This window comes from Salvelinus namaycush, chromosome 10, assembly GCF_016432855.1.
Source record: "Salvelinus namaycush isolate Seneca chromosome 10, SaNama_1.0, whole genome shotgun sequence".
NCBI lineage: Eukaryota > Metazoa > Chordata > Actinopteri > Salmoniformes > Salmonidae > Salvelinus > Salvelinus namaycush.
The window spans coordinates 39,098,052-39,113,716 of NC_052316.1; the positions used below are offsets into that span (position 1 = coordinate 39,098,052).

Consider the following 15,665-nt stretch of genomic DNA (forward strand, 5'->3'; position numbering starts at 1 on the left):
GCAGGCTACTGACTAGCACCACCAATAAACAGCAAGTGGAACAGGTCTAGTGAATTGTTGGAAATGCCAGTCTAGGAATCACAGAAAAACATGGCAAATAGCAGGTTTTACCTTAGTCGTGTTCATTCATTCTTCAGACCCACGCGTCCAGCAAGTGACCATGAGTTTGTAGCCATGTGGAGCGTGCATGCTGAGTCTGCACTGCGCTCTGGAAGCGCGAGGGATTCCGTTATACTGTGCTCTCATTGGCTGGTATACGCGATGACGCAGAAATATGAGCCACCTGCACGCGATACCGGTGTTTCCTAAATGCTGCCTGGAAGCCAATTATCCCCAAAGGTGAACACTTGAGAAACATACTCAATTTCACTACATCAGTTCTGGAAATACTGTGTAAACCCATTATTTGCACAATAAAGTTAGGCTACAGCACATTTACATTTGAGTAATTTAACAGATGCTCTTATCCAAAGCAATTAGGGTTAAGTGCCTTGCTTTCGGTTACTGGCCCAGTACAAAACTAAATTGCCCAATGCAGTACTATTTGCAATCATTCATAATGAACATTTGCATCTCTTGGTTCTATTCTATTTCCTATGTACGCAAATAAGAATGGACTGCACTCACATCTCATTATCCCATCAGGTCAACAATGCATAAGAGTAACAGTTATTTTTCAACATTGTAAATGAGACCCTTTTGAGCAGTCAAAAATAAAAGCACAATCTTTTATTATTCAAGGTTCAATTTATAAAAGCATTATTTGAGTCAAATGCTTCAGTTCAGGGTCAGAATAATGTGCTAACATTACAGTGAACAGGGAAGTAGTAGCCGCACTACAGAACGATATATATAAAATGAAGACGAGTCAGTGTCTTGGAAAAGGGGGGTTGTGTTCACCCTTATTGAAGCCCATCCTCACACAAACTGAAAACAGGTCATGTGACAGACTAGTTTGACTTATGTAGATTTCTTCGGCTTCTTTTTCTCTGCCTCCTCCTCTTTCTCCTTCTCGATTTCAGCCACGAGGGTTTCAATTTCTTTAGACTCCAAAAGCTGATAAAGATGTACGAAACAGGGAATTAGTAATGATTTCAAATGAGAATTAATTGTTCAGTTAACTGCTTTTAGTGTGTGTGTACCTTCAGTGGCTGATTCCTCCTGATCACTGCCAGCTCAATGTTCTTTCCTCCTGACTGAACAACCTGTAAGCATAGGGTCAGGAGGTAAGCATGCTGCTGTTCATTACCATCAACCCCCATTAGTGACTTAGTTTCCCAATTCACATTATAGGGTCAGCATAAACCATATTGTGCCGGCTCAGATATTTTGATTTCCAGCAACTATGGTGGATGGGTAATCAGGCCAGCCTAGTACAGCTTGCCTTGTTGGCCTTCTAGTGTGAATCAAGCAAATGTTAGTGCCTTGTGTTAGCCTACCTCCAGCAGGGCTTTGATGGCCAGCTTTATAGCCTCGTTGTCAGTGGCGATGGCCTCGTCTGTGTAGTTCTTCTCCAGAAACTCCCGGACAGTCTTTGCACTGCGACCGATAGAATTGGCCTGCAGGGGAGAAGGTCGAGAGAGGTTACACATAGAAAATGGAACACTAAGCAACCCTGCAAAAATGTTGGGCTGAATAAACCACACCCCCAAAGTGAAAAATTCAAACAGATTGGATAATGCCAGCATTAGTGTGTGGGCCTCTGTGTTATGTTTTCTACCCATTTAGCAGGATAGCAGAGTGTGATCTACTAGACATAAGAGAGAGGACAGTGTTACACACCTTCCAGGCATGATATGTTCCAGATGGGTCCGTTTGGTAGAGTCGTGGGGTTCCATCGTTGTCGAAGCCCACGATCAGAGCAGAGATACCGAAGGGTCTGCGTCCGTTACTCTGTGTGTAGCGCTGAAGGGGGATAAAGAGACACACACACTTACTCAAAGGGTTTGACTGTGAGAGACACTACCTGCCTGGGTCATGTTCATTAGGCACCAAATGGAAGAAAACTGAATGAAACCAGGATGACTACCACTACCAAGAAACACTAATTTCTATGGCAGTGAAGCATGTTAATACCAGTGTGTTTTGCATGTAGTCTACCTGTTTGAGTGTGGCAATGTGGCGTGTGATATACTCCACAGTAACAGGGTCCTCTACAGTAAGCCGGTGGCTCTGACACTCCACCCTGGCTCTGTTGATAACGATACGAGCATCGGCCGTCAGACCTGGAAGGACAGAAGAGAGGGACAATGTCTGAGTCACAACAGTCTACATTTCAGGCCTTTTACTCAAAACTGACACAAAATACCTGCTTTTCGACTAACAAAACCAGTTCTGCATCTGAAATCATATCAAAGTTTATTGAAAACCAGTGAACTACAGCAAGGCTCAATAAAAACTAGCTAACTAGGCTAATCAGACTGATAACAGGTGGTTAGGACTGGGTGTATGAGTAAATGGATGGTCTTACCTGCAAATGCCATACAGACATGATCATCAAGTGCACATATCTTGCGTACAGTCCTCTCCTCTTGGAGTTTAGCTACAGACTTTTTCTCAACACCCAAAACGACAATGTCTTTCCCTCTGATGCCCACCTGCACAAAATAACAATGATTAGTCAGTATATTACCATGTTCTGAAATGCGCATTGCGACTGCAATAAAGACGACGTGGAACAAAACCTGTTTGCTAGCTAGCTGGGCTAGTTGGTAGGTTAGCAATTACATGCAAGTCATGCTGTCCCCGCGGAATGTGTATCTCGTTGTTAGCAAGTTAGCTATATTGAATAATCATCTTATCTAGCTAATTCAGCTGTCAATTGTCAGTTCAAATTCACAAAGCAAATGAAGTAACGTTATGACAAATGCAAGAGAGTGAAAAGTAACTAAAGATAACGTTAGCCTTGCTAAATTGGCTAGCTAGCTAACTTAGCTAGTAGTAATAACACTCACCGCAGTAGAGCCTTTTTTCACAGCCTCTTGTGCATATTCCACTTGAAACAGGTGTCCATCGGGGGAAAATACTGTTATAGCTCTATCATATCTAGCGGCCATCTCTAACCACTAAGAAAAGTTAAAATACGAAGAAGTATTCACTTGTTAGCCAAATAAACCGCTAAGGATTTTGACTGGTACCAATCTGCGCATGCGGTTCTAGCTACACACTGGCGGTTGGTGCGATTGGACAGAAAGGACTAACCGGAAGTCCACAAAACATCAATTTGAAGAAGAGATATTTTACAATTAAATGGTTTGCTATTTTGAGGTATTCAGTGGTGAAATGTATTGAACCCATGTGTTTGCCAAGGATTGGACCCTTTTTTTCCAATTTTCTCCTAAAATGACATACCCAAATCTAACTGCCTGTAGCTCAGGACCTGAAGCAAGGATATGCATATTCTTGATACCGTTTGAAAGGAAACACTTTGAAGTTTGTGGAGATGTGAAATTAATGTAGGAGAATAACACATTAGATCTGGTTAAAGATAATACAAACAAAAAAAGCGTTTTATATTTTTTGGGTTCCATCATCTTGCTAGGGAAAGCAAGAGAAAAGCCATACATTGAGATAGGATTATAGGTGTAATCTAGGTGTTGTCCACAAGATGGCAGCAGTGTGTGCAAAGATTCAGACCGATCCAGTGAAGAATTACATCACTACACAATAGTTTGTATCAAGTCTGCCAGGAGTTCGCCAAAATGTGCCGAATTGGTCAATTTATACATTTAAGTACATAACTATAGAGAACATACAAAAATGCTATGGTAATATTTTTTTTTTAGTTTACACACTCCCAGGAATGTCATACATGACAAATCATTAGCTTCCCTACAGAAAATACACAAACCTTCACACATCTAGATGGCAGGGAGGGAGCCAGAGAAAACAGTGGACTCAAACTGTAGAAACCAGTTCCTACATTTTAATGTAAAAATGTATTTTATCAAACAAACTATGCTTAATTTTATCTCTGGGACCCTCAGGATGACAAATCAGAGCAAGATTACTGAATGTAAGTACATTATTTACCTTTAGAGGTGAATGTATCAAACCAGTTGCTGTGATAAAAGTGTTTTGTAGTTGTACACTATCCTCAAACAATAGCTTTTGTTGCTGTAATAGCTACTGTAAATTGGACACTGCAGTTAGATTTACACGAATTTAAGCTTTCTGCCCATATAAGGTCTCCTGAGTGGCGATAGCAGTCTAAGGCACTATCGCAGTGTTAGAGACATCACTACAGTCTCTGGTTCGATCCCGGGCTGTCCCATAGGGCGGCGCACAATTGGCCCAGAGTCGTCCGGGTTAGGGGAAGGTTTAGCCGGGGTAGGCCGTCAATTGTAAATAAGAACTTGTTCTTAACTGACTTGCCTAGTTAAATAAAGGTTAAATAAAAATAAGACATGTCTATGTCCCGGAAAATTGGCTGTTGTTTACAGCGTCATTCTAGTCACATTATCGCCTATTGAGCAACAACTGTCCCGGTTTAGGGACACCGATCCCGTAGAGGTTAACCCCTCAGGTCATTCTCCATGGAGATGCACTCTGTAGCAGAGTTCCACAAAGTCCCAATGAGAAGCATCCCCCGGCCCACACCACTCAGGTGACTGATAACCTAGCATTTCGGTATAGATTCCCTGACCCAGATTAAGCCTAGTCCTGGATTAACATTTACTTTCAATGGATAAATTACATTTAGTATGATTATATGTATATATACGTAAATAAACTCAGCAACAAAAAAAATATCCCTTTTTCAGGACCCTGTCTTTCAAAGATAACTTCATATATCTTCATTGTAAAGGATTTAAACACAGTTTCTCATGCATGTTCAATGAACCATAAACAGTTAATGAACATGCACCTGTGGAATGGTCAGTAAGACACTAACAGCTTACAGACGGTAGGCAATTAAGGTCACAGTTCTGAAAACTTAGGACACTAAAGAGGCCTTTCTACTGACTCTGAAAAACACCAAAAGAAAGATGCCCAGGGTCCCTGCTCATCTGTGTGAATGTGCCTTAGAAATACTGCAAGGAGGCATGAGGACTGCAGTTGTTGCCAGGCCAATAAATTGCAATGTCCGTACTGTGAGACGCCCAAGACAGCGCTACAGGGAGACAGGACGGACAGCTGATCTTCCTCGCAGTGGCAGACCACGTGTAACAACACCTGCACAGGATCGGGACATCCGAACATCACACCTGCAGGACAGGTACAGGATGGCAACAACAACTGCTCGAGTTACACCAGGAACGCACAATCCCTTCATCAGTGCTCAGACTGTCCGCAAAGCCTGAGAGAGGCTGAACTGAGGACTTGTAGGCCTGTTGTAAGGCAGGTCCTCACCAGACATCACCGGCAACGTCACCTATGTGCACAAACCCACCGTCGCTGGACCAGACAGGACTGGCAAAAAGTGCTCTTCACTGACGAGTCGTGGTTTTGTCTCACCAGGGATGATGGTTGGATTCGCGTTCATCGTCGAAGGAATGAGCGTTACACAGAGGGCCTGTACTCTGGAGCGGGATTGATTTGGAGGTGGAGGGTCCGTCATGGTCTGGGGCGGTGTGTCACAGCATCATCGTACTGAGCTTGTTGTCATTGCAGGCAATCTCAACGCTGTGCGTTACAGGGAAGACATCCTCCTCCCTCATGTGGTACCCTTCCTGCAGGCTCACCCTGACATGACCCTCCTGCATGACAATGCCACCAGCCATACTGCTCGTTCTGTGCGTGATTTCCTGCAAGACAGGAATGTCAGTGTTCTGCCATTCCCAGCGAAGAGCCCGGATCTCAATCCCATTGAGCACGTCTGGGACCTGTTGGATCGGAGGGTGAGGGCTAGGGCCATTCCCCCCAGAAATGTCAGAGAACTTGCAGGTGCCTTGGTGGAAGAGTGGGGTAACATCTCACAGCAAGAACTGGCAAATCTGGTGCAGTCCATGAGGAGGAGATGCACTGCAGTACTTAGTATCTGGCCAATAGCTGCATTGTTACTTTTGATTTTGACCCCCCCTTTGTTCAGGGACACATTATTCCATTTCTTTTAGTCACATGTCTGTGGAACTTGTTCAGTTTATGTCTCAGTTGTTGAATCTTATGTTCATACAAATATTTACACATGTTAAGTTTGATGAAAATAAAGACAGTTGACAGTTTATTTTTTTGCTGTGATGAATATATATATATATACACTGCTCAAAAAAATAAAGGGAACACTTAAACAACACAATGTAACTCCAAGTCAATCACACTTCTGTGAAATCAAACTGTCCACTTAGGAAGCAACACTGATTGACAATAAATTGCACATGCTGTTGTGCAAATGGAATAGACAAAAGGTGGAAATTATAGGCAATTAGCAAGACACCCCCAATAAAGGAATGGTTCTGCAGGTGGTGACCACAGACCACTTCTCAGTTCCTATGCTTCCTGGCTGATGTTTTGGTCACTTTTGAATGCTGGCAGTGCTTTCACTCTAGTGGTAGCATGAGACGGAGTCTACAACCCACACAAGTGGCTCAGTTAGTGCAGTTCATCCAGGATGGCACATCAATGCGAGCTGTGGCAAAAAGGTTTGCTGTGTCTGTCAGCGTAGTGTCCAGAGCATGGAGGCGCTACCAGGAGACAGGCCAGTACATCAGGAGACGTGGAGGAGGCCGTAGGAGGGCAACAACCCAGCAGCAGGACCGCTACCTCCGCCTTTGTGCAATGAGGAGCACTGCCAGAGCCCTGCAAAATGACCTCCAGCAGGCGACAAATGTGCATGTGTCTGCTCAAACGGTCAGAAACAGACTCCATGAGGGCGGTATGAGGGCCCGACGTCCACAGGTGGGGGTTGTGCATACAGCCCAACACCGTGCAGGACGTTTGGCATTTGCCAGAGAACACCAAGATTGGCAAATTCGCCACTGGTGCCCTGTGCTCTTCACAGATGAAAGCAGGTTCACACTGAGCACATGAGCACATGTGAGAGACGTGACAGAGTCTGGAGACGCCGTGGAGAACGTTCTGCTGCCTGCAACATCCTCCAGCATGACCGGTTTGGCGGTGGGTCAGTCATGGTGTGGGGTGGCATTTGTGGGGCCGCACAGCCCTCCATGTGCTCGCCAGAGGTAGCCTGACTGCCATTAGGTACCGAGATGAGATCCTCAGACCCCTTGTGAGACCATATGCTGACACATGCACATTTGTGGCCTGCTGGAGGTCATTTTGCAGGGCTCTAGCAGTGCACCTCCTTGCACAAAGGAGGAGGTAGCGGTCCTGCTGCTGGGTTGTTGCCCTCCTACGGCCTCCTCCACGTCTCCTGATGTACTGGCCTGTCTCCTGGTAGCGCCTCCATGCTCTGGACACTACGCTGACAGACACAGCAAACCTTTTTGCCACAGCTCGCATTGATGTGCCATCCTGGATGAACTGCACTACCTGAGCCACTTGTGTGGGTTGTAGACTCCGTCTCATGCTACCACTAGAGTGAAAGCACCGCCAGCATTCAAAAGTGACCAAAACATCAGCCAGGAAGCATAGGAAGCAATTTTTAGTCAATCAGTGTTGCTTCCTAAGTGGACAGTTTGATTTCACAGAAGTGTGATTGACTTGGAGTTACATTGTGTTGTTTAAGTGTTCCCTTTATTTTTTTGAGCAGTGTATATATGTGCCCATGAGTTTCTAGTACAGAGACCATATGGTTCAAGAGAAAATAGCCTAATTAATGGGGGGGGGGAAAGCATCTAATCATCAATGGCATTATTTTCAGTTAACTCTGCAACTCTTCCCACTGATTTTTTTTCACAACTGCCACCAGTTAGACTCCAAAACATTGGCAAGAAATACTGTAAATATAGACTTTGTAAAAAAATATATATATTTCATGCTGAACACCTCATATTAAACACCAATGGTTTATATTTCGGATAATGTTTTACAACTGTCACTCTATAAAATATTTTACATGTGGTAAGGCCACACGAAGGGCCAGAGGTTATTATGCACCTGTACAAATCTTAAATGCACAAGTCCCACTAGATGTCTTGATAGATTGGATTACATAGAATCCTCCAACATTCTGGTAGTTCACTGGAAATACATCCAGTAGTATACCCTTCCTTTACAACCCTAGTCAAGACTGTTGCATGCCTAAAGCCAAAAATAACTAATAATAAGTGGCCTTATGGCGTTTCAAATTGTGAAATAATAATGAACTCTGTATCCTAATTGTGTGAAAAAAAATGTAAATGCACCATTTCCTTTATCTTGTTCAGCTCACCAATGTTTCTGTTTGTTACCCTTTACTCAGCATCTATGTTATTGTTGACATATTGTAATCTTTAATGCAGCATCTGCAGCCCTTAAATAATTGTTTTGTTAATATCTTGTTTGTTGAATTGCTAACAATTGTCTTGGTTCAATAAATCCTGACATTAGTGAAATTGTCAGTTCTTTACAAAACATTTTCACTATCAAGGGAAAAAAATATATGATTTAACAGAAAACAATACACAATAACATTTACACTGTGGCTACAACACAAAAGACTGTAAGAGAGATGTGTGGACAATTGCAGGTAGGATTGCCTTTTCATAAGAAGAAAATGGTCTTCAATATGGTTATTACTCTGTTACACACCCTTATAAAAGAGTATGGGGGAATTCAGCCGTGAATCCATCACGATAAGTAGTATTCCCATCATAAGATAGCTTGTCTCTTTTTGTCCGTTTTCCTAGGGTCCGTGCAATCCCGGGTCCTTGGGACGTCCCTACCACATTGAAATTTAAATGGGGTAGCGGTTTAGGGTACGGACATCCCAAGGATTCCAGAAAGCGCAGACAGTTTTCCTGGGCCCTCTTGTCCAGTAACGTTGCTCCTACGTGCTGGTTGGCCGTCCTTGGTTCAGGGCTAGGCCCTCTCGTCAAATACCATGACTCCTGGTTGTCTCAGACCGCATGGCTGTCACACGACCCCTCTCTGGTCCTCGTGGGAGCGCTGGTGGAAGACAAAGGAGATGGCAGCGTCCCAGGAGGCCTGCAGTATGGGGTCTCTCAGGCCCCTCTTGTCAGAGCAGTGTTGCCACTGGGACAGGTCACAGGTACAATCAGAGTCCTCAGGAGGGGGCCGCACCTGTCGCCCATTCACACAGCGCCGACAGCGGAACCTGGCAGGGGCACAGGAGACAGAATAGTTAACATTAGTGGACAAATACAAGCGTTGTGATTAAGGTAAGTCTCGAACACATAAGATGTTTTAAATTATACTTGAACTCTTCCAAAGAGGGAGGATGTAACAACATCCAAGAATTGACCTCAACTTTAAATTAGTGTCAATGGGCTCTGCCTACTGCTGCGAACTGTGTTTGTACCGGTCGTGTGTGTGTGTGTACCTGTCATGCGTGTCACTGGTGGTCTCCTCACTGAGATGAAAGAGTTCTCGTAGCTCCCCCAGAGAGAAGTGTCTCTCCACATCCTGCTCTTCATCCACCACACAGCTGCTCAGAGCCTTCTTATGGGCCTGCCTCTGAAGGATCTTCTCCTCAATTGTCCCTGTCTGCAGGAACACACATAGCAACTGTCAGTCATACACGTGACGTAAAACACCATTTTGATAGTTCAATTGCAAATACCACCATACCGAGGTGAGACTCCCCTCCCTCCCCAAGCACTTGGAAAAGCGATAGAAATCAAATGAATGAATTAACTAATTTGCGGCCGACACCACTTTTCAGTATGATACTCTTGTCATTCTCTGTTCTACTCACTGAAAGCAGTCTGTAGATGTAGCAGGTCTTTTTCTGTCCATCTCTCCAGACTCGAGCCATGGCCTGCTCGTCATTGGCTGGGTTCCAGTCAGGGTCAAACATCACCAGGCGATTAGCACCAATCAGATTCAGGCCACACCCCCCAGCTTTGCTGCTCAGCATAAATATGAACTCTGGGCTCTGAGTGAGAGAGATGTCATGTAAATACTCATGATCAAACAAACTCTTATAGCAAGATGCCATTTACAACATGTTCACTACCTACAGATGGGCTGTTGAACCTCTCCACTATCTTTGCTCTCTTCTTGATGGACATTGTGCCATCAAGCCGAACGTAGAGGTATCTGATCAAAAGAAAAAAACGGTTTCTTTCCAATCTCAAAGTTCATTTTCAAGAATAACTGAAAACAATGGATGTGACAGCTCCTGTGTCAGTTCCTTTCTTACCTTCGAGTTCGACAGAGCTTCTCAAAGAGGTCCAGTGTTTGTGTGTAGTTGGAGACCAACACCACTTTGTCACTGGTGGTGCTTCTGGTCATGGCAAGTATATAGTCCAGAACCAGCATTTTACCTGGAGGAAAGATCAACGTCATTATAGATCCCATATTAACAATGGGGTGATTATAATTAATTATAAAATCAGGTGGTTCGAGCCCTGAATGCTGATTGGCTGACTGTATACCATTCGTATGACACTTTTTTTTGTTGGTAACCAGTTTATAATAGCAATAAGCCACCTCTGGGGTTTGTGGTATATGGCCAATGTACCATGGCTAAGGGTTGTGTCCAAGAACTCCGCGTTACATTGTGCGTAAGAACAGCCCTTAGCTGTGGAATATTAGCCATATACCACACCTCCTCAGGCCTTATTGCTTAATTATAAGGGGATAATACTGTACATGCTCATGACAATGCATTAAAAAACAGCATCGTAATGAATTATATCTGCGAGTTCTAAGTGTTACCTGTCCCTAATCATTCCTAAAACTAAATAATGTGTTCTTACCAGAAAGCTGTGGCTCCACAGCCTTGGTGGAGTATCCTGTAGGGAAGAGATCCAGGGCCCCATCAAATCCCTCATCTCCCTCCACACACTTATCATAGATGAGAGCCGGGTCTGGGAGGCAAAGGAGAAAAAAGTCACAATACAACAGACCAACATACACTGACGCAAAGCCAAACAGCTAACAAAAGGATATCCACATACACAACAACAAAAACAAGTTGTGTCAGGACAGAAATGTACATGGGAGGATTTCACTAATAATAAAATAAAGACAATACATAAGAAAGCACCAGTTGATTTGTCGTTTGGACACTTACGGTTACAGAGCTTCTTGAGAGAGGTGATGGAGGACAGAGAGGAGACACTGATCTTGCCCTGCTGCTGCAGTGTCTGTAAGGGCTTAGCCTGCCTCAGGAACAGTTTATACAGCTCTGACTGGAGGGGGGTCAGCCTGCAGAGAACACGCAAATATTAAGCCGTGAACAATACAGGCTTTTAAATCTTTCCACTAAATGAGAGTGCCTTGATTACTTCTGGAAGCTTTTTTGGTATTGTTTACTATCCAACATCAACTTATTTGTATTTTATAGTATTCCAACCGAAATTAACTTGTATATTCAAGGGTCCCTATACGCCTGTAATGACTATTCAGGTAGTATACATTTGCAATTAGTTGAACCGCGACACCATTATTTGTGACACTAAACACACCTGTTAATACCATCAGAAATACCATTATCAGTGGTCAGTTGCAATCAATACATATAATAAAATCTTAAAATGTAAAAATACATGAAAATGGAAGAGTTACCTGCAACAGACGACCTGCTCGATCTTAACAGGAAGATACTTTGAGAGGATGTCTGAGGTTCTCCGAATCAAGCATCTAAAACCACCAAGGAGAGAAAAATATTAAGTATAGGGCTGTGATGATACCAGTATCACAAAAGTTTTTCCATGGCAAAAATGAAAACACGGTCCTTTAAAAACCTGCTGTATGTAAAAAACCTGCTGTATGTAAAATATTGTGTGCTATAGGTTGGAAAATAAATAAAATGAAAGTCTGGATGACCACATAAGGATTTTGGTTTTCCTAAAGTTTCATGTTTTGCTTCCTTGCCACGATACTAACGAGTATCACGAACTGGTATTGTCCCGGACCTATTAAGTAGTTATGTTTTGCCTTACTAAAGCGACCGACTTCCTCACTGTGTACCATGTGGGTCTGCGCTTCAGCCAAGCTAAGATATATTAGGCAGATAGTCTGAAAATACACATGACCATAAAGATGTCCATTGTGTTGTAGGTAAACTATTAAGTCTTCAGCAACGTGTGAGGTTTACCCATTGACAATGCTGATCAGCTCCTTGAGTTTCTCCTCTCCAACCTGCCTGTCTTTGCCGCTGGCGTCTGCATCACGACCCTTCAGGATGGGGAATTCAAAACGCTTCTTAAACTCCTGGGCTGTTCCTGAGAAGGGAAAGAAAAACCACAGGAGGACAGTTAGAAGGCAGAGAAGGGGCGATCTAACCGACCTAATTTAACATGTCTCTCCGTCTATTCAGAAAGCATACATACCTTCAACTTTTTATAGAATTTTGTCCATTTGCCTCCATGTAGTTGTAAGTAGTGTCAGCTTACCCAGGATGCCAGCGTTGACAAAGTGCACCAGACTGAAGTATTCCAGCAGGTCATTCTGAATGGGAGTGCCTGAGATCAGCACCCTCCTCTGGGCACTCATAGCATTCAGAGCTTGGTATGTCTGGTTGTCCGAGTTCTTCAGCCGATGACCCTACAGGGTGCACAAGGAACAAGGTGTTATTGGCATAACCAGGTTAAATATATATTTACAATATATTACAACTATTACTACTTGTATATGGTCCATTTGAGGATAACATCAATCCAAAACCTGAGCAGAAGCCTAAGAACCATGACCTGTGTTCATAAAACAGAGTAGGAGTGCTGATCTAGGATCAGTAATTAATAAGAGTGGGGACCTGATCCTAGATCAGCACCACATTGTGAATATTGGCCTACATCTCCTCGTCACGGTACCTCATCACAGATGACAAGTCCCACTTTTCCTTTGTGTAGAACTTCAGCATGAAGCCGGAACGTCTCATATGAAATGATCAGGATTGGAGTAGGAACCCTCAAGCCATGCTGAGTCATGAAGTTCACTGTCAAGCACATAAACCCAGTTCACTGTCAAGCACATAAACCCAGTTCACTGTCAAGCACATAAACCCAGTTCACTGTCAAGCACATAAACCCAGTTCACTGTCAAGCACATAAACCCAGTTCACTGTTAACATTTTATGTTATTCTTATTTATTTAGCCTGAATAGTCCACTAAGTAACAATTGTCACTGTTTCCCCAGGGAGTCCTGGGAACAACCATGCCACTGCTAAGGGTATTGCCACAACAGGAATAATGCTTAATGGTCAAAACAAACCTACCTAGTTTTTTGTCTATCTCCTCCTTGGATCCCCCATCGATGGCCACCGGTGTGATGCGTCCGCCCAGCCACTTTCCCACCTCGTTGTACCAGTTACGAACCAAACTGGAGGGTGAAACAACAATGGCCTTGTCTATCTCAGGCTTGGCATCAGGACTCTGGCGCAGCAGGGTCCACATGAGGGCAATACACTGCAGGGTTTTCCCCAGCCCCATCTCATCAGCCATGATGCAGCCATACGAGTCGGCAATACGTCTCCCGGTCACACAATCCCACAGGAATTTCACTCCCTGACAGAATACAACAAAATCTGGTTATTAGAAACAAAAGTATACACAAATACAATTAAGTGTGCTCTGGGCCCTGGTCAAAACTAGTGCACTATATAGGGAATAAGGTGCCATTTGGGACACAGAAAAATATCAAGATTTACAAAGAGACTGTACCTCTCTCTGATGGGGTCTGAGGACCTTTCCAAGGACTGGATCCACGACAACATGTACAGGCAGTTTATCTCTGCACACAGAGAAACATATTAATAAACTTCTACTACAACATGTCATTTTGTGCAAAGTTATCACCAAAAGTCTGATCTTTATAACAATCTGAGACCGTAACTGAGCTACTGACTTCACATCACCATGTTTTTCCTAATCTCTCCCTTTCCTTACCATAATTGTGCTACGGACTTCACATGAACATTTTCTAATCCCTCCCTAAATATTGAGATGAACTCACTTCTCTGCTTTTATCAGCTCATGAGCACTCAGCACTGGAGGCTCATAGAGGACCAGTGCACCGTTTTCAAATGGGTCGTGAAGAGACTTCCTCACCCCCGCACGCTTCAGTCCTAGTGCTCTTATCCCCAGAGAGCCTATAGAACAAATACAATACCATTGTAATAGATAGATCCATCCAGCATAATATACTGAGACTGTTCCTAAAGATAGTCATATAGAGATATGTGAGATATGTGGAGAAGACCTAGGGTAGCAACATTGATTTGACATATTTACTTACCTGTGTAATTGGGGATGGGGATTTTAAAAGGTTTTGAGAGAATACTTCGAATGAAGGCTTCCTGTAAAGACAATACATCCATGAGCAAAGTACTTCAAAATGATTGGCATGTCTATAACAGCATTATACTGAGTGTTTGTGTAAGCACATGCCAAATACATTTATGCGTCAAAATGACCATACTCACGTGTGCATTGCTGTCCACACATACGGGCTGGTTGGTCAACTGTGTCAAAGGCTTTCTGAAGGGAGAGATATAGCTTTCTCTGTTTTCATTTCCTCCTTTCCTTCTTTTGGTCTGAAACAACATGTTGTGTTATCCTATCTGCTTGACATTACAGTGAAATATAAGTAGGACATCATAGTCAAAATGGATGAGTTTCTGATCAACTCAAACATAACTTACATCTTCTTCTGGATTCCAATCCTCATCCTCGGACGAATCTCCTCCATGCTTCCTTTTGGCAACCTGGCTTGGTGCTAGGCTTCTCCTCTGTCATGACATAATACACATTTGAGTAGACCATTTAATGTCACAAATAATTTTCTCTCTGCTCCTCCTTATGTCAAAATAAATGTTCCCCCACAAGCCTCATGCACATATATGGTGCACATGTAAGATTTTTGTTGTTGACATGAAGTGAAGTAGAGACAAAAGGGATTTGTCAGGTGAAGAAATAGAGAACCATTCAGAAAACCAGTCTGTTCGCAGTTTGGATTATTGTGGATATGGTGTCTCAAATTCCGCGCTGCATAAGGACCAACCACCAAGGAAACCGGTAACGTTAGAGTGAGATCAAATTGAATTGTATTCAACATTCTGGCTATGCACTGAAGTAACGTTAGCGAGCTAGCAACTGCTGCTTCGACAACAAGCGTATTAGCAACGAACTACTTACCATTTTCCTCGTCTCTGGTGATTAATGGGGCGGTTAGGATATGATAACTGCTGTAGATGAATAGTTAAGTTGACAAACGATACATGACAGTTGCTACAACAATTGATTAGCTAGCTAGCTAGACTCCCATGTTTCTCCGTGGTTTGTTTACGTCTGTTAAATATCCCGCGCGCAGGTTGCACAATCATATGGCGACCGTTAAGGCTCAAAAAATAATTCTCGTTTTGGAAATACAGTGTGGGAAAAAGCTCATAGGCCATCATTGGCCACCAGGGGACCTACTGAGACAGGCTATGCAGCACTCAGTTGACAACACATTACACATGTGAGATTATAATGTTGAATGGCAGTTTTATTCCGTAGTTTTATCAGTATCCATTTTTTTGTCATGATTAAAAGCATGTGTCTAGCTGTGTCTTCTTTATGTTATGTTGTTGACATCTGCTCATAGACCACAATTCACAGAGCTGCGAAACCCTTACAAATACTGAATTCCCCTTTTACCAGTGTTGGGGAGTAGT

At 43.3% G+C, this 15,665-nt stretch overlaps 2 protein-coding genes across 2 annotated transcripts; both read right to left on the reverse strand.

Moving 5' to 3' along the window:
* Nucleotides 1-702: 702 nt before the first annotated feature.
* LOC120054562 (proteasome subunit alpha type-7-like) lies at nt 703-3,171 on the reverse strand. The gene is made up of 7 exons (XM_039002012.1): nt 2,955-3,171; nt 2,471-2,597; nt 2,101-2,225; nt 1,783-1,905; nt 1,440-1,559; nt 1,143-1,205; nt 703-1,056 (listed from the first exon to the last, which is right to left on the reverse strand). The coding sequence occupies exons 1-7, from the start codon at nt 3,054-3,056 to the stop codon at nt 961-963; spliced, it is 756 nt and encodes a 251-aa protein (XP_038857940.1). The 5' UTR covers nt 3,057-3,171; the 3' UTR covers nt 703-960.
* Nucleotides 3,172-7,737: 4,566 nt separating this feature from the next.
* On the reverse strand, nt 7,738-15,285 carry rad54l (RAD54 like). The gene is made up of 18 exons (XM_039002013.1): nt 15,145-15,285; nt 14,652-14,738; nt 14,433-14,543; nt 14,246-14,306; nt 13,964-14,099; nt 13,672-13,741; nt 13,227-13,515; nt 12,822-12,946; nt 12,405-12,555; nt 12,107-12,233; nt 11,575-11,649; nt 11,081-11,214; nt 10,764-10,874; nt 10,205-10,328; nt 10,023-10,101; nt 9,758-9,937; nt 9,383-9,546; nt 7,738-9,157 (listed from the first exon to the last, which is right to left on the reverse strand). Exons 1-18 carry the CDS (start codon nt 15,145-15,147, stop codon nt 8,956-8,958), a joined length of 2,229 nt encoding a protein of 742 aa, XP_038857941.1. The 5' UTR covers nt 15,148-15,285; the 3' UTR covers nt 7,738-8,955.
* Between the last annotated feature and the right edge of the window lie 380 nt (nt 15,286-15,665).